General features: G+C 42.9%; 5 protein-coding genes across 6 annotated transcripts; 3 read left to right on the top strand and 2 right to left on the bottom strand.

Annotated features, from left to right (window-relative positions):
* The first annotated feature begins 3,489 nt into the window (after positions 1-3,489).
* LOC112885867 lies at positions 3,490-8,080 on the top strand. The gene is made up of 3 exons (XM_025951545.1): positions 3,490-3,561; positions 3,793-3,970; positions 5,283-8,080. Exons 2-3 carry the CDS (start codon positions 3,964-3,966, stop codon positions 7,391-7,393), a joined length of 2,118 nt encoding a protein of 705 aa, XP_025807330.1. The 5' UTR covers positions 3,490-3,561; positions 3,793-3,963; the 3' UTR covers positions 7,394-8,080.
* A 1,153-nt stretch (positions 8,081-9,233) lies between these two features.
* LOC112884651 (phosphoglucan phosphatase LSF2, chloroplastic-like) lies at positions 9,234-12,239 on the bottom strand. The gene is made up of 5 exons (XM_025950113.1): positions 11,969-12,239; positions 11,676-11,934; positions 10,461-10,666; positions 9,764-9,934; positions 9,234-9,691 (listed from the first exon to the last, which is right to left on the bottom strand). Exons 2-5 carry the CDS (start codon positions 11,929-11,931, stop codon positions 9,485-9,487), a joined length of 840 nt encoding a protein of 279 aa, XP_025805898.1. The 5' UTR covers positions 11,932-11,934; positions 11,969-12,239; the 3' UTR covers positions 9,234-9,484.
* On the top strand, positions 12,094-13,170 carry LOC112884652. The gene is made up of 2 exons (XM_025950114.1): positions 12,094-12,366; positions 12,919-13,170. The coding sequence occupies exons 1-2, from the start codon at positions 12,166-12,168 to the stop codon at positions 13,030-13,032; spliced, it is 315 nt and encodes a 104-aa protein (XP_025805899.1). The 5' UTR covers positions 12,094-12,165; the 3' UTR covers positions 13,033-13,170.
* LOC112884649 (probable protein S-acyltransferase 1) lies at positions 13,066-16,480 on the bottom strand. 2 transcript variants are annotated; one of them, XM_025950110.1, is made up of 6 exons: positions 16,341-16,480; positions 15,946-16,137; positions 15,487-15,801; positions 14,665-14,898; positions 13,690-14,191; positions 13,066-13,295 (listed from the first exon to the last, which is right to left on the bottom strand). In XM_025950110.1, exons 1-6 carry the CDS (start codon positions 16,428-16,430, stop codon positions 13,234-13,236), a joined length of 1,395 nt encoding a protein of 464 aa, XP_025805895.1. In that variant the 5' UTR covers positions 16,431-16,480; the 3' UTR covers positions 13,066-13,233. The 2 variants fall into 2 exon arrangements, with proteins under 2 accessions (XP_025805895.1, XP_025805894.1); XM_025950109.1 differs by lacking the exon at positions 13,066-13,295 and having other exon boundaries at positions 13,377-14,191.
* A 2,234-nt stretch (positions 16,481-18,714) lies between these two features.
* Positions 18,715-23,765, top strand: LOC112884648 (glutamine--fructose-6-phosphate aminotransferase [isomerizing] 2-like). The gene is made up of 11 exons (XM_025950108.1): positions 18,715-19,144; positions 19,665-19,837; positions 20,380-20,491; positions 20,822-20,961; positions 21,514-21,675; positions 21,891-22,212; positions 22,337-22,587; positions 22,681-22,795; positions 22,899-23,154; positions 23,224-23,392; positions 23,481-23,765. Exons 1-11 carry the CDS (start codon positions 18,895-18,897, stop codon positions 23,562-23,564), a joined length of 2,034 nt encoding a protein of 677 aa, XP_025805893.1. The 5' UTR covers positions 18,715-18,894; the 3' UTR covers positions 23,565-23,765.
* Positions 23,766-25,268: the final 1,503 nt, after the last annotated feature.

The raw sequence follows: 25,268 nt of genomic DNA, 5'->3' as shown, positions 1-25,268 counted from the left end.
GCGATAGTATTAGTAGTGGTGAAATCAAAGATTTCCAGTGCAGTAACAGAGTGAATTACTCTTCCTACATGAATGATGAATCCCTACTTCTATGCTAGCAGTGGGACAAAACCAAAATGTAGTTGAGTTAGGATAAACCTGCAGAAACTGGCCCAGTCAGATGAGATCAGTATACTCTTGGAAGTTCAAATGAATAAATTAGTCTGAATAATCGGATGCAAATTGTGTGTATGTGAGTATCTGTACGACTGTACTGTGTTTCTGAAAAACGTAAGCTTGATGCTGCAGTACCACAGAACGAAGAGAACTGCAGGTTATTATCATATCCAACCGGCACCGATCATTGAGCAGATTTTTGGCAGCCCCGTATTTTGGAAAAGAAATCTCTCGTACTTTTTCATTGAACAACCAGGCAGGAGAGCTGCTGATTATATTAAAAAAGATAAGTTTACACTGGGCACCACAATAAATAATAACAACACCACCATCGGCCAACACAACCGTACAACTCTGGAACTCAAACAACAATCAGTTGGATTGGACATCAACACGGTTGCGCAACTTAATTTAACTCCATACAAAACAAACCACCACACCGTGCCACCACTACCTAAGAAGAAGCCCACAAACAGCCCACCTCGCGAGCGCCGTCGTCCCCGATGATGTCCCATGCCATCCAGCCGCTGCCATGCAGAACTAGCCGCTGCAGTCCGCTGCAAGCCAAGTAGCCACCACGACTCCTCCATCATACCGCCGTCGTCTTCAGATCACGCACACACGATCATCAATCTCCCAACTCCGGCTTTACGTTGGCAGAAGTCAGCAGAGGAGCCCACCGTACCACACCGAAAGAGCCACCACCATGCAGGACCCCTCGCCGAAGTGCCGCTGCCGTACCATGCACACCAAATATCTGAAACACCGCGCCGGATCCTGGAACTCCGAGACAACTTCTCGTCCAGGTCGGATTAGGATATCGACCCAGACCTCAACTCAAACGCGGGGGGCCTCGCCACATCCACCGCCGCACACCACTCCTCGGACGCCACCTTAAAGCACGCGGGAGTCTTGCCACTCTAGCCGCTGGACTCTCCAAGGATCCGGGCTTGCTTCGCCGTCAAAGGTGATATAGTACCACCGAGCCACTCCAAAACCTCACTTCGTTGTGCCGCCGCTGGAATCTCCACAGCACCACCTGCACGGAAAAAAAGCCTCCAGAGACACGACCTGCACGGAAAGAAAACCTCCAGAGACACGACTCATCCCCCCTGTCTAGATCGGATTGGGATATCGACCCAGACCTCAACTCACTCTGCCCGGTCGGATTGGATCGTCAACCGAAGCCTTTGCACACCCTGCCCGGTCGGATTGGGTTCTTGATGCGAGCCGCACCAACACAAGCAACATTTTTTTATTTATATGAGGAAAGGAAGAGAAGAGGTAGCACACCCTGTCAATGGCTATCACCGCCATCCGAATTAGCCTGGCATCGCCTTCAAGAAGGTCACGTCACCGAAGGCGCCGTCGACGCCAGCCCAAGATGGGTTGAGTTTTCACCCGCAACATCCGGCACCGGGGCGGAGAGATGCAAAAGGATGCCTCCAACGAGGGAGCGGCGTTAGACGTCGCCATCCAAGCTTTCGGTGTGGTGCAGGTGACCAAAGTGGGCATTCCCGTCGTCACCTGGCACCGCCGTGCACAACACGGGCGTCACGCGCGCCGCCGCCGTGTGTGCCGTTGCTGCCGGGCCGCTGCTCCACCGCCACAGCCGCCGTCGCAGCAGCCGAGCCGAGCGCCTCCGTGCCGCATGCCGTCGCCGCCGCGGCTGCTGTGGCCGTGGGCGCCACCGCCGTGGCACCGACGCAGTGGCCAAGACGGGCGTAGAGGTGCCGCACGCCGCCGCCGTGGCCACCTTCGAATGAGGCCGCCGCAACCAGGCCATGGGCCCGCCTGCCGTCGCCGAGGCTGAAGGCGGCCAACGCCGGAAGCAGCCCGGAACGGCCGGTGGAGCGTGGGGCCGACCCACCAGTGCGCGGATCCGGCCTCCACAAGAGCAGATCTGGCCGACGGCCATGCTGAGGGCGCAAGGAGGAAGGAAGACTGGAGGGGATGAAAGAACGAAGAGAGAGATGGGGAATGAGGGAGGGAGAAGACGACGGCTCCGCCACCGCCCTCCTTGCTGCTCGCCAGACTTTCGACAGGTAGCTCCGGCGGCGGCGGAGGCAGAGAGCGGCGGTGGGGTGAGGGTAGGGCGGCGTGACGGGGGAGCCACCCCGGAAGACGACGCGGGCCTTTTGTTTCAGTATCGTTGGTACTGCATTAAAGAGCCTAAACTGGGCTGTCAAGCAGGCCCTCTTCTTAGGTGTGCTCTGTACATGGGCCTTCGTATAGGCTTAGCCCAGTTAGTAATGTCTGTTGTAAAGCTGAGAGAGAGAGAGAGAGATAAGGCCCAGTTAATTAGCGACCGATCCAGACACAGCAGGCCCGAATTAAAATAACAGCAGAAAGTACACAGTACACAGTACACAGATGCAAAGCCGCCAGCAAGCGGCAGTTTGCAAGAGCTAGGTAGCGTTGCCTCCAAGTGATCTTGATCGATGTGTCTCTATCTGTCCCTCCCAACATAATGCAAGGCTTCGTGCATGACTTGCAGGTAACATCCATAATGATGGGCATGCATCCATGATGGATCATGACACTCTCACAATGCAACCCAATGGTCCCGTGACAATACATGTCGATCTTCCAACCCAATGCTATCACCGCAGAGATCGATCACTAGCTTTTCGTTAGCATGCAACGCAACTGTCGCAACAATGGTAGCTAGCGTGCGTGCCCTCTCTCTTTTACCATTATCATGCTGTCTTCAAATGGAACGGCATGCTTGTCGCTACATCATCGATTCCATCGCCAGTCGCACTACTTTAGTCAGCTCGATCTACTGCCGCCGGCCCCGTGAAGGAGTTCCACTTCATCACCTGTAAGATAATTTCCTTTAGCATTTGATCAGGTCCGGTATCAGTCGTGTACCTTAGAGTGTACTGCCTCCGTAAAAAAAAAAATACAACTCTCGCTTTCCGAGTAGCCAAATAATCTAAAATTTAACAAAATTTATACTAAAGTTTTACCAACATTTATATCTCCAAATAGATTTAGTATAAAAATATATTATATGATTAATTTAAATATATTTAGTTTATAATATAAATATTAATACTATTTTATATAAATTTGGTTGAATTTGAAATAGTTTGATTTCTCGGAAAGAAAAAGTTACATTCTTTTTGAAAAACGGATGAACTACTAATAATTAATGAGCTCCACGACGGAGGTTGTCCCCATCACATCTCATGAGAACAGGCCTGATGCCTGCATCATTCATCTAGTAGTGTGCGCAAAAGCTAATCCCCAGGCCAATAATCCATGTCATCTTGGCTGCCAACAAACAGAGTCCACCAAATCGGAGACGAGAAAGAGCAAAAGCCCAAAACAGCACAGCGCAACTACAGCAGAGCATCGCACACCACTGACCCTGAACTGCACGGCTGCACGCACAAAAAGGTGAGCTCCCCTCCCAGTAAAAAAAAAGTCCACTGGGGCCTCGGCTTGGGGGCGGCAGCCGGCAGCCAGGTAGGAAAGGAACGGGCAATCATCAGTCGGTTCCGACTCAAGCTCCCTCTGCTCTGTTGTGCTGGGCTCGCCACCGGATTTCGGGGATCAGTAGAAACTGAAGAAGAATTCTGCTGATTTATTTCGCAATAAAAATTCCAGCTTTTCTGTCTCCTTCCATAGTTTCTTCTGGTGCCGGAGGGAGACGGATGTCTTTTCTCGGGGCGGCCGTCCAGCGACCACGGAGAGCGGAGGCAGTTGGGAGTAGTCGTCCTACCGGCCGAGCAGCTGCGCCAATCTAGCGCCCGCGCAGCCGCCGGCCCTGGGGGACGACGACGGCGACCCGGCCGCCTCATGGAAGGTAGGGGCGCTCTTTCTTGCTCCAGGACTCGGTTTCCTTTTGAGGACGGATAGCTTCTGTTCTAGATCTGCGCAGGGTTTCCTGAGGACTAGGATTCAGGTGGCTTTGTTTTGCCTATATTTTATTTTATATTTTTGCCCCCGATTCTTGGCTAGTTCTTCGTCGAAGCAGTAGAATACATGTACAAAATCTTGGTCTATTGTCTGTGTGGATTCTTATTTTTTGGTCGATCTTGTGCGGATATGTTGGTAAGCATTTGGGGCACAGAGGCAAGGGAGGCAAAGGTTCAATTTTTCCTCTGGAAGTGTGTGACTTCTGACCTTTAGGATGCCACTGTTGGATTTTAGCATTGAATCCCTTGTCCATGGATTTCATGGTCCCAGGAGAGTGCTTTCATGGATTTCCCCATATTGACTTCTAACACTAGCATTTGCTTCATATAGGACGAAATTAAACTCTTTTGCATAATTAGGATGGCTGTGATTTTTTTTTTGTTTCATGTTTTGTTGGTGGTCTGTGCTTTTAGATAGGATTGCCTTTTTTTTTTTAATGTAGGGCTGATTCGCTTTTAGCATTATGCCACTCAGCTAGATTTTAGGATTGCCTGTGCAATTAGTGAATGCAATTGGGATGATATTCTGCAATGCAGAAAGGAAAGCAGTCCAATCCCATGGGTTTGTTTCGAAATGGTATTACAGGAATTACCATGCACACATCTCTCAAGTGCAGTTGAATATGCCTCATTTTTGTTACCAGATAGAAATCAATGCACATTTTTGGTCATCTGTGTTTCTGAGTTTTGTGATGTTTAAGTGTACATGCCATATATAATTTTGTCAACTGCAATGCCCTTGTGACAGAATGTAAAAGAAGGTTTCAAAATGTAGGGATGCCAATTCTTCATTTAGATTTTAGAATCTCAATCTTTTGAGCTCTATAAAAGATCAGAAAAGGTGGTGGCTACTGTTTATTTTGAAACATAAACATCTAAGTTTCACTTGCATTGCTAGTCATGCAGTGGCTACTGTGCTAAAATTTGTCGCTCTGAAAACTACCAAGTTCCTCCTCTTCTTCTTTTTTTCAATATGTAGACTAAAGTTTTGATACGTGTTTGGACTGTTTTGCCAATTTCTTGTCATATGCCTCCTTTCATGCTACACTTGCTATCTTCACTACTCTAGTGTTTATCTGTTACTTCCGGTTTGTTTACTCACCTTGAATCCTAGAATTTCTCAAAGCTTTCATATTCAATTATATCCTTTGTTTACAAAAGTTACACTTAGCACCTAAGGAATTCAACATTATTTTGCAGACCAATCGCCTGACCATATATCAGTTGGTTCAGCACCAAAAAAGTCTAGTACTTCATCACGAGGTCGACAGCGTAACTTCTCATCATCGACATGCAAAGATTTTCTCCGGAAGTTTGTGGACAATGAACTTTTAACTTCAAGTCTAGAGGATTGGTTCTCTGGTCACAGTGAAGATTTCGATTTCAGGAAGCCAGCTTTTGATGTTCCTTTTGACCTTACTGAACTACAGAATTTCGATTATGCACTGGAGGGTGTTACGTTTCAGCAGCTAGTACGGATGCCAAATGCTCTATACGCATCAACATCAGATGTTTTTGAAGCTACTGCATATCTTGCCCTGGAGGATTTCCTTCATGCAGGCATTAAGGGGTTGTGGGAAACTTTCTGGGGTCCTGATGAAGCAATGCCTTTCTCAGTTGCCTGTATACACAGCACAAGCTCCAAGTTTTATCCTGCTGAGAAGGCTATTAGCAGCGGAAAGCTTGATGGTGTTTGTGCAACAGCTGTACTGCTGAAGAATTTGAAGCATTCACAAGGAAGATGGGATCATATCGTGGTTTTAGCTTTGTTGAGACCTGATATTGGAATGGTTTCCGCACAGGGGGACCAGGAACCATCTTCTGCTGGCTTAGGGGAGGCATTGTTCTTTGCTTTGCGCGTTCTACTGTCTCGAAGCCTCAGCAGATCCTCCACCGTTCTCCGCAATTCCGATTGTGTTTACTTGCTTCTTGTTGATTCACAGTTTGGAGGAGTGGTAAAGGTCCAAGGTGATCTGAACAAGCTGGATTTTGATCTGAATAATGTTTATGACTGTGCTGCTGAATGGATAAAGAAGCATGCTAAAATTTCAGTTTCTTCCATAGATCGGGTATGGAACAAACTTGGGAATGCTAACTGGGGAGATATTGGGACCCTTCAAGTTCTCAGTGCATTATTTCAGTCAATGGTCCAATTTTATGGAGAACCGAAGTATTCTCTTGATGAACTAGCAACAGAACATAGTTCGCGGCTACAAAGTCGAAGATCAGAAAGACATTTGGTCGACAGACAAGCTAATGGTAATGGTTTATTTCGATTCCAGCAGCGAAGTCATTCTCCTGAAATTGTTGAAGTTCAGGAGGAAGCAGCTGTTGATTTGAGACCACAGGAAACTTTGAAGCTTGAAATAGGATCTGTTGTACTGATGGATGATGCTTACAGCCAGAAAGGTTTTCAAATCAATGACATTCTAACAGACAGTGATCCTCCTATTTATACTTCTACTCCTGTAGAAGAGCCTACCAAAACCTATTTGTTATATGTTGGCTCCAGCCCTTCTCATTTGGAGCCAGCATGGGAGGATATGAATTCCTGGTACCAAGTACAAAGGCAGACCAAAGTACTGACATTGATGAAGCAAAGAGGCATTTCTAGTAGGTATATACCACAGATGGTATCTTCTGGACGGGTTGTGCATCCAGGCCCTTGTAACAAGCCTAACTCAAGTGGAAGTTGTGGTCATCCATGGTGCAGTACTCCGATCCTTGTCACCTCACCAGTTGGTGAGACCATTTCAAATCTGATACGGAACGGATTGTTCGGTGTTGAGGAGGCTCTGAGATGTTGCCATGACTGTTTATCTGCTCTTGCTGCTGCAGCATCTTCAGGAATCCGTCATGGTGATATCCGGACAGAGAATGTGATCCGTGTTAATAATGGTTCAAGGCATCCATATTTTGTGCTTATTGGATGGGGTCATGCTATCCTAGAAGATAGGGATCGGCCTGTAATGAATCTGTTCTTCTCATCTACATTTGCGCTCCAGGAAGGCAAGCTATGCGCAGCATCTGATGCAGAAAGTTTAATTTATCTTTTATATTTCTGTTGTGGTGGAGTTTGCCCAGAGCTTGACTCGGTTGAAAGTGCACTTCAGTGGAGGGAGACATCATGGTCGAGGAGAGTTATACAGCAGAGGTTGGGTGACGTCTCAGCAGTGTTAAAAGCGTTTGCGGATTATGTTGACAGCCTTTGTGGGACCCCATACCCAATGGACTATGATATATGGTTGAAAAGATTGCGAAGAACAATAAATGAAGATCATGGGAAGGAGGTCGATACATCATCAAGTTAATACCACAGCACATCTTGCAAATCCAAAAATGTGGAAGATCAAGAGTGATCAACCATTTCCTTTTGTTGTTGTTGTAGATAATTTATTTGTGAAAGGTCCATAGCTCACAGTATTGTCCTTCTTGCACCATTTCTTCGATAAAGGTATTTCCAAAATAGTAATCTGCTGCTGCTATCCTCAATCGGATCACTGTCACTGTTTACTGTTCCATGGTTTTGTCTTCAACCCTCCACACAAGAGTGCAGTATATAGATCCTTGAGGATATTAGCAACATGATGTATTTTATGAATGGTCATGGGTAAATTGGTGAGCTGTGCTCTGCTCTAGCTGGTTCCCCTCCGAGATTCTGGGCCCAGTATGTGGGTGAATTCTTTTTCTCATGGTTAGTGTTTAAATGGTTAAATCAGTAGGCAAACGTGGACCTCTAGTGTGTGGTATAGTCGATCAATTTTTGGCCCTTCCTTTTTGTAATTGCTCCAGGATAGACTTGTGATTAGAGGTGTCGTGGCATAGTATCATGTTGAAACTCTGACTACATTATTTGTTGGGTGCATCAAGGTCCTCTAAATGATGTTCTATTCAGTTGCTCAAACTCCTATCCTGCTACTTGTGTGCTAGACTGTCTGTTAGTGAGGGGGACTACCAATTTGCCCCATACATCAAGAAATGCTTTTCTGATTGTGATATGTTGTTTGCAAGGAGAAACACGTGATGACTGCTAATATGATTCTGTTGTAACGAATGTCTTGTTTCCCAGTAGTTTGTCCAGTTTCGTTCTCAGACAGCTTGTCCAGTTTTTGAGCTTGTTGCAAATTGCTTCAAGTAGCAGAACTGAAGTCCTTCAAAGAGATGCAAACAGACATGACTGGCTACTGCAACGCTACATCATGATTCATGATGAGCTATATGGATGTGACCGCATTTAGTCGTTATCTACAGTTGAGACCGTAAGATGAGACTGAATTCTGTGATACAGATAGCGTCTGCGTTTGTATTTTGTTTCGGAAAAAGAAATATGTCTATAGTTTGTTTCGAAAAAAGAAAGAGAAAAGTTCGGTTTACACCCTTGAACTATAATAATGATTTTCAACCTTAAACTACAAAATCGGATAAGAGTTGACATCCAACTATCAAAAATGGATAAATTTGACCCTAAGGTGGTTTCGAAGGTGGTTTTCCATTTTGTGAAAATTTAAATATTCAAAATTAAACTAAAAATTTTATAAGTAATTCATTTCAAATTCAAAAAATACAAAATAAGTATTAAAAATTTTCTAAAAATGTAAAACTATCTATTGACACTATACTTATCAGTTATTCGGATCTATTTTTTATGTTAATACTATTTAATTGCTTGTAGTTATGCCTATTATTTTTGAATAAATAAGATTCAAACAGAGCAATAATAGATAGGTTACAGTTTTAGAAAAATTTTGGTACTAGTTTCATATTTTTTATGATTTAAAATGAATTAGTTTTAATTTTTTAATTTAATTAGAATTTTTTTATTTTTTTTTTTAAAAATACAAAACCACCTTTGGAACCACCTTAAAGGCCAAATTTGCCCGGTCTCAAACAGTTTGATGGCTCCTCTTATCCGGTTTTGTAGTTTAAGGTTGAAAATCGGATTTTTGCTATAGTTCAAGAGTGTAAATCAGACTCTTCCAAAAAGAAATGCTGATTCTTGTTTAATGTCCACGCCTAAGTTGTAATCCACAGCGATCATAACAGTGAATCAAACTATCACGTTCTTTCGTTTTACAATAAATCAGATAATTGGGGTCCTTTCTACAAAACACCATGCCCTCCCACCACAAAGGTGCCGTGGCTTGCAACAAATCTCGTGTGATGACTACCTATGAGCGCCTCTTTATTTCTTTATATTACCAACAGTCAACTGATGAATAAGACCATGCATATGATTTATTTTGATAGTAGCTGCATCACACCTCTCATCATATGCGTACACTATTTTCCTACCCTGAGAAGGGGGGATCAGTGTAGGAAAGTTACATAGATTGTAATGCAGCATGTGTGAACAACTGAACACACACCTGAAAGAGGCTATAGTTAAGGTTTCCTTTTTCAACTCATGCTTCACGAAGAGCACGTATCCGGTCATGAATTATCTTCTTCTCCCAGTCCGCAATGCCCTCGAAAGCGTTCTCTGGTAGATTCTCAAAAGGCTCTTTCCATGGATCATCCTTCTTAGCTAGATCATAGGTGGCAGCACGAATAGCTCTCTTATTGGGTCCACAGGGCCTTATGGAGGTCAGCTTTTTGTAGGCTGTGTTAAGCTGCATGTGACAGATAAATGAGCACCTAATTTTCTACCGCCGTATGTATACGAGGAGATGAAACAAACTTACATCCATATCCTCGAACCAAAACATGTAAGCAATTGCAACTGCTGGAGCCCTCCCAAGTCCAGCAGTGCAATGGACATAAACCCGCCCTTTGCGCTGTGATATAGCCCATTCTAATGCGGAAACTGCCTTTGGCAATTGTGACCTCAAGGAATCTGGGTCAAAGTCAACTGCCTGCAAACCAAGCAATTGTAAGCGTGCGCAAGAGGGCAAATGATACGAGGGTGTGTTTGTTTTCTACCCTTTAAATTTTAGACCCATCACATCAAAGAGAATCTTGTCATTTAGAAGTATTAAATAAAGTTTAATTATAAAACTTTTTGCACAGATGGATGCTAATTCACGAGACAAATTTAATGAGCCTAATTAATCCATAATTTGCCACAGTGATGCTACAGTAATTATCAGCTAATCATGGACTAATATACCTCATTAGATTCATCTCGCGAATTAGCCCTGGGGTCTGCAATTAGTTTTGTAATTAGACTTTATTTAATACTTCTAAATGATAAGATTCTCTTTGATGTGACCCCTCTAAACTTTAGACCCCCAGAAAACGAACACACTCTGAATGTATGCCACACTTCACATATAGAAAGAACACTAAAAGACACCGATTTAGTTTTCTTTACAATATTAGGAATTCAAAAGAAAATTAAACAGATAAAATGGTATAGGCTCAATGGTTAAATAAGCTCACCGGTCTTCTGATATGCTGAATGCCAAGTTCTTTGCACCTGCTGAGAATAGCTGGGAAATCAATACCCCAGTATTCGATATCCTTGTCCTGCTGCAAACAAAGAATGTAGGCAACATTCTCTTCATTTTTCAAATGATCGATATCTCCAGGAGTTTGAGGTTGTGACCCCACAATCAGGCTATCACTGATGACAGCATAATTCATACCTAAGTTCCATGTGTAAGAATTAATTTTCCATGAAAAAGCACATTTCTTCTTCTTTTTAGATGAAATTGCACGTCTTTGGTCATAGTAAATTATTGTGTCTAGAACAGCGACTTACTAAAATATCTAAATCTAGAGAACAAAAACTTATTGACTCAATGGCAAAAGAGGAATCAGATGATTATGCAAAGTAGTTATCTTGCTACCATTTTCAGTAGTATGCATGTCACAAAATATTTTTGGCAAAATAACAAGTAATTGTTCAAAAGGAGGCATTTCTTTAATGGCCTGACATAGATCTGAGTTATTCTGAACTACCACAAAATAATGAGTTAGTAGTTTTTAAGAAATCGCCATGAAACTGATACACAGGCTATGGCGTTTTGCCAAACAAAAAAAAATACTGCAATTCCCCGTTAGAGTGTCTCACTAACAGTAATGCAGTGTTGCTCTGTTATTACTTCCTTCAAGTCATAGAAGCAATAATTTGCTAATTAAGATGTTTCTTAAATGTCAATTTCCTGGCTTCTTTATGCATCCTCTTGTCATGAAAGGGCAAATCCAAATCAATTCAATTTGCAATGACTAGCACACTTATCACAGGAATATAGATGGACCATATGGCCATACCCCCAAAATGCTACTAACTGCCAAGGTACCAACAACTCAGGATAACCAAGCAGCAATTGCCCAAACGCCCTGTGAGCGAAGCAATACAACATTCTCTCTTGAGATGATCACCAATTGTAATCTCTAAGAGAAAGATTATACTATAAAATAAATTTGGCTGAGAAAAGCAAACCCAGCGCAATTTCACCTAGTGCGGCATCAATCGGGTGGCATCGCTGACATGACATCAGACTAGTATCATTACCATCCATCCAAACTATGAGCACAGAATGGTATAAATCGTTTTGGATAAGAAATCAACAGCCGACATTTCATTTCAAACATCAGTTGCTATTAGAGCGAGCAGGGGCCATCGCAAGAGGAGTGATAATGGGACCATACCAAGATCGTGGTGGTACTCGTAGGGGTTGCGCATCATCCGCTTCATGGCGGTGTTGTAATCCTCCATCTTCCTGCCCCCTCCAGCTCCGGCCGTGGAGGAGGAGCGGCAAAGGAAAAGGCCCATACGCCTCCGGTGGGTGTTGCTGCCACCGGGAGCGCATCCAATGGCGGCCATGGTTGCCCTCCTGCTCCTGGTGGTGATGCTGCCGGTGGCCAGACTGCACGAGGAGGCGGGGAGACGGGCGGTGTTCGCCATGGCCGCCGTGATCGCAGGATCTCAGAAGTCTGGAGGCTGGAGCGAAATGAATGGGACGGAGGAAAGAGGGGAATGTGCGGGCCTGATTGCTAATTGGCCCACCAGCGCCACCAGGACTCCAGGTGGGAGCCCTTCACGGCGTCACCCCCGTTTTGGAGTGAGCGAACCAGGCCATCAGACTGTCAGAGACACCAACGCTCGCCCCGCCCCCTCCTGTCCTGCCCAAGCTGACCGATGGCGGCCGCGGCGCCGGTGTACCGGCGGGTGCTCAAGGCGGTGCAGAAGCACGTCGGCGGGGGCGCCTCCAAGCAGCACTTCCGGGACTTCGTCGCCGCCGAGTTCCGCGCCCCCGCTGGCACGGAGGCCGACGCCAGGGCGAGGCTGCGGCTCGCCGGGGACTACGCCTACCTTCTCACCAGCGTCCATCACCACAAGGTAGGGGATAAAAGCGCGTTGTTTTCGATTTCGTTGGTGCTTCTGGAAAAACAAAATGTGATATGGACCCTGTTCTTCGGGGGAGATCAATCGTATGTTCGATGATATGCCAAAGAAGAGTCCTTTCGCTCTCTGCACTTAATTTGAATGTCATTCTTCCCATGTGCTATGGGTCTCTTATAGAGAATGGGTTGCTACTCTACGAGAGCTCATTATTGTAGGAAATTTGGATAAGAGTTTTCAGAGATCATTTGCTATCCACTGATTGGCTGATTGCTAGTTGTTTTCTGGCTCAATCCCCAATCACTGCTTTTTAATAATTAGTGGTGTATTTTGGTTCATACTCATGCAACAGAAAAGATAACAGATTGCACTGTGTATCTGTTCATTTTAGTCACAATTTGGACGCATGGCTGTTTTATTTCTGGTTTCCATGATTGGATACCTCTTTTTACTTCACACCAAGCAAGTTCTTCATATCGAGTCAATGTTTGTATGATACCGTAGGCTTATCATGTACCCCATTAACTCTAGCTCATTGTTCATTGTCAGGACCTGCTATTCTCATACAACATTGCTGTGGACCGATCTGATGAAATGAAGAAGATTTTGAACAAATCTGCTGCCAGTGTAGGCCTTCAGCTTCCAGATGTCTACCAGCCTTGAAGGCTTCTGTTGTGCACGTATGAGTGACCCATGACACTGTCTTTAGTCATGAGATGTTGCTTTGAGTTGCATATTAGTTGTCTTCAGCTTGTCAAATGTACTCTTTTCCAATAAGGAGCGCCTGCTTTGGATTGTTAATGATGTCTTGTTCCATGCCGTATGAGAGAGATCATTGCTTTACTTCTGCAACTGACTAAGCATCTAGATTGTGTTACTTCTTTGGTTCTTCCTTTCCAATGTCTCCTCCATTTTATCAGTCTGACCTGGAATTACAAAGGCATGAAACCCAGTCAGTGCACCTACTCTTTTCTTTTTGGTACGCCCACTTTTCTCATCCAAGGTCAACATGCTTGTAAATAATGAAATTGATTTTTTATTTTGAACAATACATGGGAGATACAAAAATTAATTCACCTTAGTACTCTCTTGTTGAAAACATGTTTTGAGCTATAGATAAGAATAGTACTACATTTTCCATTTTTTATTTATCATGTATGTTATAAAGAATCATGTCAACCACAAATCACAATGGCCGTATATAGTTATCTACAAACAAGTTTCCAGATATACACAGCTAAAGTAAGCTGTTTGATCATATCTTCTGGAGATTGGTCAGTTCTGTTTGAACTATCACTTTCTTTATAGCATCACCCTCACCTGGTGGCTCTGTGTTAGCTTCTGCAGATGCTTGGGTGGAAGTTATATTCGGACTATCAATTTCATTAAGATCATCCTCGCTTGTTTCATCGTTGCATGCTGCGGTAGCTGTTGCAGATGTTCCAGCACCTTCATTTCCCTGTGCCCAAGCTGAAGGAAAATGCACTGTTTTTTCACCCCCAATCCTGTTCTTGTCCTCTGAGCTATCTTCAAAGGAACCATAGTCTATGTTCTGAAGTACTGTTGGGATCTGCACGCCCCCAAGAAGTACTTCTTTGTTTTCCCTGTCTAGATCAATCTTCTCCCTTGGGCTTGTCACATCCAGCCCAATGTATGGAGTGTAGAATCCAGCTTCAAGTGCACCCTCACCTACCCACGACCGGAAATTGGTCATTGGAGGAGGTATCTTGGTAAAGAACACTTCCGCAAAGTTTGCTGCAATTCTCTTTCGGTAGGGATTGTCTTTCTTGTCGTAATGGTATCTGAAGTTCTCATATGTTGTCTGTAAGATACACAGTTAGTGTCGCTAAAACTGTGGGATTTAACAAGTGCTAATATGATTACTATAGGCATTGCAATTGTTGGAAACTTTACGCTATTTTTCAGATCAATAATGATACTTCAATTTGGACAATATATTGTTCACAACCTTCATCTGTATGTTTCTACATTGTAATACATGTTATGTCAAAACCCATAATTGTTTCTTTCTGTATGTAGCTTGTAGTGTACAGTCTTTGCATTTTAATGAAATTTTTAGTAGCAATCTCCCATTCAAAAAGAAAAGAGAAACAAATTAAAATAGCAGAGCAAGAAATTGATTAATTTCCTGACTGAGCCACTAGTTCAAGATATCGAAACCATCTCAGTGTATCATATAGTCCTGTTAAATGCATTACTTGAAGTTTGGTATAAGAGAATCAGGATTTGTAACGATATTCTAAAAAATATATGCAGCAAAAGGAAGTAAACCACCTGATTAGTGCCGATCAGATATAGATGGAATATGGTGAGGCCACCGACAAACCAAACAACAATGGAAGTATATATGATTAGCGCAAAAGAGTATGCTTCCTTGCGCAAGGCCATCCACATGGAGCCACCATTGTCTTCCATTTGGCTGTAGACACTCAGCCATGCAAAAATAAAGGCGAATATGCACAGGAAAGTTGATGTCGCTATGAAAAGGAAGAAGTAGCGGTAATTCCTCTGCAAGGAACATGAAAACAAATGGTGATTATTCTAGACCAAGGAAACTATTTAAGAATGCAAATATTGATGCAACTTACTTAGGCAGTGTTTATTTGTATGATATCGTATTTCAAAAACACCACTTAGGATTATGTTTGACTAATCAGTTTTTAGTGCTAACTATGCTCTGTCCTTGATATTAAAAGTCAGCTACTGAGACATATGTTAGGTGTGGTTCTTTACTTCTTTTGAAATTTTGGAAGTTCACTTCCTAGTTAGGTCTAATCTGATGAACAAACCTAGCTGGAGTTAACAGCTTTCCCTGTTGATTTTGTGATAATCTGGCACTAACTGTTTGGTCTAACACAACTAAGTGGATCTTTTTTTGGTTAATAGTATTATAGTACAACTAGAGCTGTATGCAACTATGCATAAGTACAGATTGCTTGTTGATCACTGCAGATTCAGGAACAGCTTAAAATGAGATAAATACAAGGTGCTGTAATGAAGACTAGGCTAGGTTTGGGCCCTTGCAGTCTCTTACTACAGCAAAATTCATTCCACGGCTTACAACAGTCTCTTAATAATAACGAGTTTCTTACTTACAAGTCCAATGCACTGACCAACCCATGGGCAGTGGTGGTCAAACTTGTGGACACAGTTGTTGCAGATGGAGCAGTGTGAGGATCGTGGCGGGCGGTACCGCAGGCAGGTCTTGCAAAACTTCACCTTCACCATGAAGCCATTCACAACGACGTCCTTGGTCCGGCGAAACCTCATCCGTGGGGTTCTCCCATCGCTCCAGTCCATGGATGGTGTGTTAGAGCCAAGCAGTAATTCATCAGCTTCAGGTGGTGCTCTTGTGTTCCTTGGTACTATTCCTGGGTCTCTTGCAGATGTCATGAAGAGGAAGACCAGGTCCTGCATGAGGCCAAGGTGACCTGGATTATTTCTGCTTTAAGCTCTTGTGGAAATTGGTATGTTTAATACTTTAATCTTGAAGAACTGTTGATCACAGATTCAGATGTCAAGTAGTAGCAACTTGTTGGCAGCATGAATACTGACCACAATCGTGGTGATGATGACTATCAACACCGCTGCTTGATGCATATGCTGTTGGCCAGTACTACTAGAGTGGTGGAATTTGGCTTTCATCTGGTAGCAGAAGATGATGCTTGGGCTGATGATGAGGAACGTCGTGAGCAGCAGGGATGCGGCATCTGGTCCGAATATCAGCCGGCCACCACACAGGAATATCTGCAGATTGAGGAAGCTGGTTCGTCAGTAAATTCTGCTCCATTGGTGGCAACGTTTGAAGAACTCTCAAATCATCTGAAGTTTGTAGGGCAGGCATCCATCTGAAGTTGTACAGTTGCCTCATGGGCGCAGGCTTTGCCTCTGAAGAACAAACTACTGGAAAAGGAGAGAAGAGGAGGAGGAGGAGGAGAATCGAGCCGTACGTTGTTCCCCTTCCAGGCTTGGTAGAGCCTCCTGGGCTTGGCCTCCAGCTGCTGCTGCTGCGGTGGTTCATCTTCGGGCTCTGGCTTCATGATAATGCCCTCTGCTCGCTACTGCTGCGTGAAGTTCGGATTCTCTCACGAGTCATGACATGGTGACGAGAAGGAAATGTGTGTCTGCTTTGCTTTCAACGGATGGCCGGAGCAGAAGCATTGTTGTTGCCGTAGGAAGGAGTACGGATCATTGGCACGTTTGCTCACACGCTGTACTGCAGGCCAATAACTGGATTACACTTTTTAATTTAAGGAGTCCCCCAAGGACGAGACAAGGGATGCCCTGTGCTGTGAGCATACAAGCATAGGAGTTAGGCTGCTTGATTTTGTCCTGTCCCGTCCAGCTCTCTTGTGTTTGGTAAGGTAAGTGTAACTTGGTTGACAAACGAAATGGGACGGGCAGGGCGGCGATGCCAGTCTTGTCCCCGTTGGAAATGGAAGCTGCTTTGCCAATTCACACAGCCTTATCCTCCGGCAAGAGCACGCCGGCCAAAAGGTAAGAACTGAGGCAGGGCTCCGTCTGCTCTCTCTCGAGTGGCAGTTGGTAACTGTAAACTAAATGTACACTTGTTTGATTCGCTGGAATTATCCTGGAATCGTATAGTACAATGTTAATTGTGCTTCCTTGTGTAACAGCAATGATCATGCACATACGTTGTGCCATTGGTTCTTGCTTGTCGTGTCATTCTGTTGTCACTAGCTGTTGCATCACAGCTATAGCTGTAGTATGTTGTTGCTGCATGTTGACTGGATATATAATTAATTGTAGGCATGACGAATCATCCTGGAATCGCATGAGGATGCTGGGTTAGCGGCAAGGGTTTTGGCTGCTTGTGCTGTTTGGTGTTTTGGGATGCAGTTTTAATTATTTTTGTGGTCAATGATGATGGGCGTATCGGTGTGTGTGTGGTGAGAAACCAGTCCAGCTAGCAGTAGAGGTCATCCATCCATCCATCCGACGGAGGATAAATTATGAATGAAAAATTGAGAGTGGAAATCATCGAAAAGGATAATAGAGATAGGGTATTCCAAATTACCAGCGCTACTTAGGCCGGTCTAAGTGGAGATTTCATGAGAAGTTTTATGAGCATTAAATATTATATCGTATCAGCAAATTTACTGATATAATAGGGTCATTGCAAGAGAATTACAAGAAGTGAGAAAGGAAATTTTTTAATGTAAATGGAGTTTTATTCCTATTACAGTTATTCGGCTCGATTATCAAGTCCACGGTCTTAATAAAAGTGCAATGAAACCATACACTGGGACTTGCCTTATCGAGTCCACTAGGCTCCGTATCTTCCGCTTTTGTATTGTATGAAAAAAAGATAAATAATACATTGTAACTTGGGTGTCGTTAAGAGATATGGAATACTCTTAGTCTCTGAGAGAGGTGAGTCGCTGTCGTGGCTGGATCACATCGCTATTGCTGGATTTCCGGCGACGCATCACCCCTCGGCTACGATTGCGACCGGTATAATTACGCACGTTGGTTCGTTCACAGAATCGCAAAGAGAGGACACGAGAAAACGACCGCACAAGTGTGAAAGGGTGATAGCTTTGCCAACGTGCTCGGACCAATCGAATCGCTCAACTCCAACCTGGTTACGGTGACAACCAACGGAGTGCTCTTGACGCTCTGGCAGATCAAAGGGAAGACAGTACCAATCAATCTTGGAGTTTCAAGATAAATAAACCTTTAGTCTTTAAAGTAGGGATATGATAGCCGAAAGCAGCTGCAAAGTCAGTGTAAAATTTTGTAACATTTTCTATCTTTATGGGTCTCAAAGGAGTGTATGCGACTGAAAGTAGCTGCAAGATATATATTTGGATTGGTTCCAAATTAAAGGAGTATATGAGACTGAAATAATGCAGTAAATTTCGTCACAAAAATGCAGAACTAAGACTTGGTTTGGTTACTACGAGATTTATTATAAATCCCATCATATCGAATATTTGGATGCTAATTACAATTATAAGTATTAAACATAGATTAATGACAAAACAAATTCTATAATCTCTAGGCTTTTTTACGAGATGAATCTATTAAACCTAATTAGTCCATAATTAGCCCATGTGATGCTATAGTAAACATGTGCTAATTATGAATTAAGTAGATTTAATATATTCGTTTCGCGAATAAGCGCTAGACTTATATATTTGATTTTATAATTAATTTATATTTAATTTTTATAATTGGTATTGAAATATTCAATATCATAGTTGTTAGCACTCGAATCCGAACAGCCCAAAACCGGAAAAAATGGTGCCCATTGCAAACGTGGCGCGAGTCGTAGCACGAGTCCACCCCGTCGGCCATCGAAACGACGCGGCGGCTTCTTCTTCTCTTCTTCCTCGATCTTCCGCTCTCATCTTCTCCGGCCGGCGGACGGCAACTACATAACCGCTTCTCTTCTCGTACGGCCTGGCCTGTACACAAGAAATTCACTACTAGCCCAACGATTCTTTATCCCTCCCAGAGTGCCTAGAACCCCCGGCCAGGATGTGCGGGATCTTCGCCTACCTCAACTACAATGTGTCGCGGGAGCGCCGCTACATCCTCGAGGTCCTCTTCAACGGCCTCCGCCGCCTCGAGTACCGCGGCTACGACTCCTCCGGGATCGCGCTCGACGCGGACCGCACAGCGCCCTCCTCCTCTGCTTCTCCTTCTGATGCGCCGTACACCGGCGCGCCGCCGCTTGTCTTCCGCGAGGAGGGCAAGATCGAGAACCTCGTGCGATCCGTCTACTCCGGTCAGTTCTCTTTTGATCTTTGCTTTTGTCCTTTTCAACCTTCGGTTCCTGAATGCTTCCTGGCGCAAAGCAGATTTTTGGCTGCTTCACGCGGTAAAAGCTTCGATTTTGACCGGGTTTCAGGTCACAATTCCAGGGAAATTTCGTTACTTGGTATTGTAAGTTTGGATAATTCTGCTTTGCTTGTTTCGGATTTTGACATTGGAATAGCGTACTCCCAAAAATTTAGGATCTCTTTTCTCCATATCTCGAACTTCACATGGCCTTATATAACAAAAAAGGAAAGTTGGACCCATTCGGATCAAGCTTGTTTCTTAGTTTATGCCACCTTTCAAATTTCAATATGTTATGCAATTCGGCACTTCAACACCCCTTTATTTTCGATTTCCATGCAACTCCATGCTACCCAAAGTTACCATTGCAGTTTTGGTGCTCCTGTAATTCGTGCTATAGGATAGGAGTTGGCGAGTAGCACAGAAGCTAAATCTTACTCCAGATTTCGTGTTTATATATTTCGCAGAGGTTGATGAGAAGGATGTGAACCTGGATGCTGCATTCAGCGTGCATGCCGGGATTGCCCACACCAGATGGGCCACACATGGTGTGCCTGCCCCGAGGAACAGCCACCCTCAATCTTCCGGTGCCGGTGATGAGTTCTTGGTCGTCCACAATGGCATCATCACGAACTATGAGGTCTGCTTACTTTGTCGATGTGTTATTACGTAATACAATTCTTGTGTATTGTTTGTTTTCTTCTATATAATCTTTACAGTTGTGAGTGCACATGGATCATTGAAACCACATGCCTGTACCTACTTGCACTCCATGTGAAAGTCTATGCTTTGAGCCCCTCCACATGGGATGTCTCATTATCTTCCTTCCTATTTTTTTAAAGAGGGAATCTGCCCATTAGTTTAAAAACTCATAAAATTACTGGTACTAGGAAAAGTTACTGCGGTACATTATTTACTATATAACAAATGGAATATCTAGTTCTGAAGAGTATTTCACCCATTTTTTTTGTCTAATTATGTAAATGATGATTCACAATTCTCAATATTAGATTTCAATGTTGATTTTGTATTTATTGGACATCTATGACAAGCCTCAACCATTTGAAACTTGAATGTATATTAGTATTTTCATCCTCCTTGTACCGTAGTACACTAATGTGGCACTGTATGATAACATGGTAAATTACAACTATAACCTGATTTTTTGACATATTTGTGCAGGTCCTGAAAGAGACACTAACTAGGCATGGTTTCACCTTTGAGTCTGATACAGATACAGAAGTCATACCTAAACTAGCAAAATTTGTTTTTGATAAATCTCATGATGAAGAAGGTAATGCGTTTTTATCTTGAAATTGCAATATTGCTGTCATAACCATAAAGCAGAAAAGATAACCTTCTGATATTTATCTGGGCCATTGAGCCTGTAGTTTCTCTTAAATTATTTCCTTGGAGCATTGCACTATGGCTAAACATATGCTATTTGTGCTTAACACTTTCTAGTAGAATGTAGATACTTCTTAGGCACGACTCTAAACTTGGCAGAAGAGTTCCTTCAGCATGGAAGAATACTTACTATTGCATTACAAAATATATAATTGCCGACTGAACCCATCTGACTTATCTTTATAGCAATTCTTTACATTGTTTATCATTTCCTCAGGTGATGTGACATTTAGCCAAGTTGTTATGGAAGTTATGAGGCAGCTGGAAGGAGCTTATGCACTTATCTTTAAAAGTCCACACTATCCAAACGAATTGATTGCATGCAAACGAGGCAGCACACTGATACTTGGTGTTAATGTAAGCGAAATAACATCCTTATACCCTTGGGTTATTGAGTAGGTTTAATATGAGGAAAATAAACTAATCTTCTTTTTTCTTTTGCTTTGTGTGTTCTTATCTTCATTTTATGTTACAATAAGGCACTAAAGTTAAGCTGTTCTTGTCGTCATCTGCTTCAAAAATATGTGAAAGGGGAAAACAGCATAATAGTAAGCATAAAGCATTAAATAAGATGTTAATTCCATTATTTCCATGGAATAGTATCCTATAACTGAGTTCATTATCTAACCTTCTCTCATCTAGAAAATTATTAGCAAGCTCCACCATCACATAGTCAACATAGTAATGAACTTGTTAATTGCCACATTTCTACACTGTTCAACCTTAAGAACCATGCATTTATGTAGTTCAAGATTGATTCTATTAACGGACAACCTTTTCAGTAATACGACACTGTACTGTACATTTTGTTACTGCACTTGTATATATCTTATAATAGTATTAATGAATTTGAATTCTTTCCTATATAATATAATATACAAATCATGACCACTGTCTCTTGTCTTCCAGGAATTGAGTGGTCAACAAAATGGGAAACAATTTCATGATGTCAAAACCTTGACAACAAATGGAAAGCCCAAAGAATTATTTTTCTCCAGTGATCTGTGTGCTATTGTAGAGCATACGAAGAACTACTTAGCTCTTGAAGATAATGAAATTGTGCATATTAAGGTATTGTTTAAGGGCTTGTTTGTTAGTTTACATGCATTTTCTGGTCTTTAAGTTGCCAGTAATTTTTGTTTATGAAGGTTTCTCTATTTTAATTTGAGATTTTCTAGACCTTGATAATCATCAATGCAATCCTTGATTCCCTGCCACCATGATGTTATATCCAAGAAATATAATTCCCTACCTTCTACTATTCCTGATTGGTTTAAGCATTGCAGGATGGCAGTGTGTCTATCCTCAAGTTTGACCCTCACAAAGAGAAGCCAGCATTTGTGCAACGAGCATTGTCTGTTCTTGAGATGGAAGTTGAGCAAATAAAGAAAGGAAGTTATGATCACTTCATGCAAAAAGAAATCCATGAACAACCACATTCGTTAACAACAACAATGAGGGGCAGGCTAAAGGATGGTGGGGTTCTTTTAGGTGGACTGAAGGAGCATCTCAAAACAATTAGGCGTTGTAGAAGGGTGGTTTTTATTGGATGTGGTACAAGTTACAATGCTGCCTTATCTGCAAGACCTTTTGTGGAAGAACTGACCGGTAAGTCCAATCAATTACCCAAGCTGTATTGCCTTTATGATGAAAATTTTGGAATTCATCAATGCAATTAGAATTTAGATTCCTGTAGTTTAAGTCCTTTTTCCTTGCTTTATTTGGATCATAGGTATTCCTGTGACTATGGAGGTTGCAAGTGACTTGCTGGACAGACAAGGTCCCATCTATAGGGAAGACACTGCAGTTTTTGTTAGTCAGTCAGGGGAGACAGCAGATACCCTCCTTGCTCTTGATTATGCACTAGAAAACGGTGCCCTTTGTGTTGGCATAACAAATACTGTTGGAAGCACACTGTCGAGAAAAACACACTGTGGAGTTCATATCAATGCTGGTTGTGAGATTGGTGTTGCCAGTACCAAGGTTGGTCTATTTAAATTTTCTTTCTGTAATGAGTATCCTCATTTTTCCATCTCATATTGTATATCCTAACAAACATATCTGCCAATCTTGCAGGCATATACAAGTCAGATAGTAGCCATGGCGATGATGGCTTTGGCTATTGGATCTGATCAAATATCCACTCAAGCTAGAAGGAATGCTATCATCAGTGGACTTACCAGTCTTCCAAGTATGTTGCGTTGGATACAAAAGTTTATTATGCTGCCAAGCAAAATACGCCTTTTTTTTTACTGATGCTCCTGAGTCCTGAATGCATGTACTGTACGATGCAGACTGTGTCAGTGAAGTTCTCAAACTTGATGCTGAGATGAAGGAGCTTGCCTCTTCCTTGATCGATTCAGAGTCCCTCCTCGTGTTCGGAAGAGGTTATAACTATGCCACTGCATTAGAGGGCGCCCTCAAAGTTAAGGAGGTCGCGCTGATGCACAGCGAAGGCATGCTTGCTGGTGAGATGAAGCATGGGCCACTGGCACTGGTGGATGAAAACCTTCCCATCATTGTCATTGCGACACGTGATGCATGCTTCAGGTAATCAAGTGCTTTGGTTTTATTATTAGTTACAGGTCTTTGCTTAACAAGTTTTCCCCCCTGTTGCAGCAAGCAACAATCGGTCATCCAGCAGCTACTTTCACGCAAGGGGCGCCTGATAGTGATGTGCTCAAAGAGAGACGCGTCTGCCGTATGCCCTACTGGGTCCTGCAGGGTTATTGAAGTTCCAGGAGTTGCAGATTGTCTCCAACCTGTGATTAACATAATTCCACTACAGGTTTTTCTAAGCTTGTTTTCTTATTTTTCGTGTTTGCCTTTTCACTACAATTGTGTTGACTGGACTGTTGTCGTTGTTTTTGGTTCAGTTGCTTGCATACCATCTGACTGTTCTCCGTGGATTCGATGTGGACCAACCAAGGAATCTGGCGAAGAGCGTGACCACACAGTAGGTAGGGGTAGAGGAGATGGGTGGCGTGTATCCATCCCTATGTTGTATCGAGCAGGGTTTTAGGTTAGCGCCATTTTGCTTACTGTAATTATTTATTATTATTCTTGGGGTGGGTAAGTATTACAGAATGTTAAACAAGTGACTGAAATGCATGGTGCAAATGGTAGTATTTGAGAAAGAAATGTGCAGGAGTTTGTGTGCCGATCGGTTTGGGACGTGTCTTTCTTTTTTTTTCTTTTTCTGAGAGAGAAGAAAGGAGATGAAACCGAGACCGAGATGATGTTGTATTTGTGAGTCCGGCTGGGACACCAGACGATACGATCGACGTTGCCTCCTATATAAATGCTATCCCTGTGCTTGTCGATTAGCTGATCAATTCCGTCCGATCGGCACCAGGGATTCAAAGCTCTCCGCAGCGGAAGGTACCAAGCTACTCCACCTTCTTGTCGCGACACACCTCCTTACTTCGTTATGCATGCATCGAGACAAAGAAAACATGATAGTTCCGACTAGATTTGAGCATGTAGAGCCCGCTTGGTATGCATGCGAAAATATCTGTCCATATCCTAGTAATTTTAATTTCCCTAAACAACTTATGAATATATAAATACAAATACTCACCGTGAAAATATCTTTCCATATCTTAGTAATTTTGTTTCCTCAGTTGTGTGCTTGTTTTTATGGTTTTGTTTCTGGGTCAAATTTCCATCTTGCTCAGCTTGTAATCACTTCTTTATGATATGTAAGTCTTATGTTAGTGCTTTTATGGTGACTGTCCACCTACCTCAGCTCACTTGATGCTGACCTCTGTATACAAACTTGTTTAGGGAATTAAAAATTTTAGTAGAAAGAAGTTAAACCCTATTGGCATGTGTAGCCTTTTTGCTGTGTTATGTCCACTGGTAGAAATCAAGGACCACCAAGTTATAAATCACTATAAGGTCATATTACAGGAATGCTGGATAGAAAAAGCCTGCTGTGTGTATCATTATTTTATTTTACTTACAGCTGGTTAAAAGTATAGCTTCATGACATATTGTCATTTTATTTATTGCATATAACAATTACTTACAACTTTACAAGGAAGTGAGGTTTGTTCTGTGCAGTGTGCTATTCTTTTGCACAAAAACTACAATTGCAAGCTGAACTCATGTTGCTCTGCCAATGTTTTTGCATTGAGAACGTAGTAAAATTTTGAGTTGCGATGATTCACGTTGCCTTTTTGCTTCCATGATTCACTTTCACATACTATTATCTACTCATATCCTATGATGCTGACTAACTAGCATTCTTATTTTATCAGCAGCCATCAAATATGGGCAGCTTGGACATGTATGCGGAAACAAAGATCTTGTGAGTGGTTCTCGGGAAGGATGATCAAGCTTTGTTTGTTGCTACCTGAGTGTGTTGTTCAGCCTGCTACTGAAACCGCCCCTGTTTGATCTGAAGAGCCGATCCAAATGCTGGCGCAGAGGGGTCCGACCCCTCGTCCTCACGTAGCAAGAGGGGTCCGACCCCTCATCCTCACGTAGCCAATATTGGCTACGTGACGACAATATCCTAATTCAGTAATGCTGATCCAAATGACCACTAGAGGAACTTATGTTTGGCTTTCGTGCCAAAATAACCAGACCTAATTCTGTATGGAGTTGGACTAATGTTATTTACAGTCCAGGGCATTATGCTTGCCAAGGTGGTATCTTTT

Source organism: Panicum hallii, chromosome 3 (assembly GCF_002211085.1).
Source record: "Panicum hallii strain FIL2 chromosome 3, PHallii_v3.1, whole genome shotgun sequence".
Lineage (NCBI taxonomy): Eukaryota > Viridiplantae > Streptophyta > Magnoliopsida > Poales > Poaceae > Panicum > Panicum hallii.
Note: the sequence above shows the minus strand (reverse complement) of the source record. Positions and strands in the feature narration are given on the sequence as shown.

What these genes read in the sequence shown, in the direction of transcription:
- LOC112884651 (XM_025950113.1), bottom strand. Translation starts at nt 11,931, where the DNA reads ATGGCGAACACCGCCCGTCTCCCCGCCTCCTCGTGCAGTCTGGCCACC. An exon ending in CGAGTACCACCACGATCTTG is followed by an intron (nt 10,667 to 11,675) that starts GTATGGTCCCAT and finishes CATGGAACTTAG; the next exon opens with GTATGAATTATGCTGTCATC. An exon ending in TTCAGCATATCAGAAGACCG is followed by an intron (nt 9,935 to 10,460) that starts GTGAGCTTATTT and finishes CTTGGTTTGCAG; the next exon opens with GCAGTTGACTTTGACCCAGA.
- LOC112884652 (XM_025950114.1), top strand. Translation starts at nt 12,166, where the DNA reads ATGGCGGCCGCGGCGCCGGTGTACCGGCGGGTGCTCAAGGCGGTGCAG. An exon ending in CCAGCGTCCATCACCACAAG is followed by an intron (nt 12,367 to 12,918) that starts GTAGGGGATAAA and finishes GTTCATTGTCAG; the next exon opens with GACCTGCTATTCTCATACAA.
- LOC112884649 (XM_025950109.1), bottom strand. Translation starts at nt 16,430, where the DNA reads ATGAAGCCAGAGCCCGAAGATGAACCACCGCAGCAGCAGCAGCTGGAG. An exon ending in AAGCCTGGAAGGGGAACAAC is followed by an intron (nt 16,138 to 16,340) that starts GTACGGCTCGAT and finishes CTCAATCTGCAG; the next exon opens with ATATTCCTGTGTGGTGGCCG. An exon ending in TTGGTCAGTGCATTGGACTT is followed by an intron (nt 14,899 to 15,486) that starts GTAAGTAAGAAA and finishes TGTTCCTTGCAG; the next exon opens with AGGAATTACCGCTACTTCTT.
- LOC112884648 (XM_025950108.1), top strand. Translation starts at nt 18,895, where the DNA reads ATGTGCGGGATCTTCGCCTACCTCAACTACAATGTGTCGCGGGAGCGC. An exon ending in ATGAAATTGTGCATATTAAG is followed by an intron (nt 21,676 to 21,890) that starts GTATTGTTTAAG and finishes TAAGCATTGCAG; the next exon opens with GATGGCAGTGTGTCTATCCT. An exon ending in TTTTGTGGAAGAACTGACCG is followed by an intron (nt 22,213 to 22,336) that starts GTAAGTCCAATC and finishes TTTGGATCATAG; the next exon opens with GTATTCCTGTGACTATGGAG.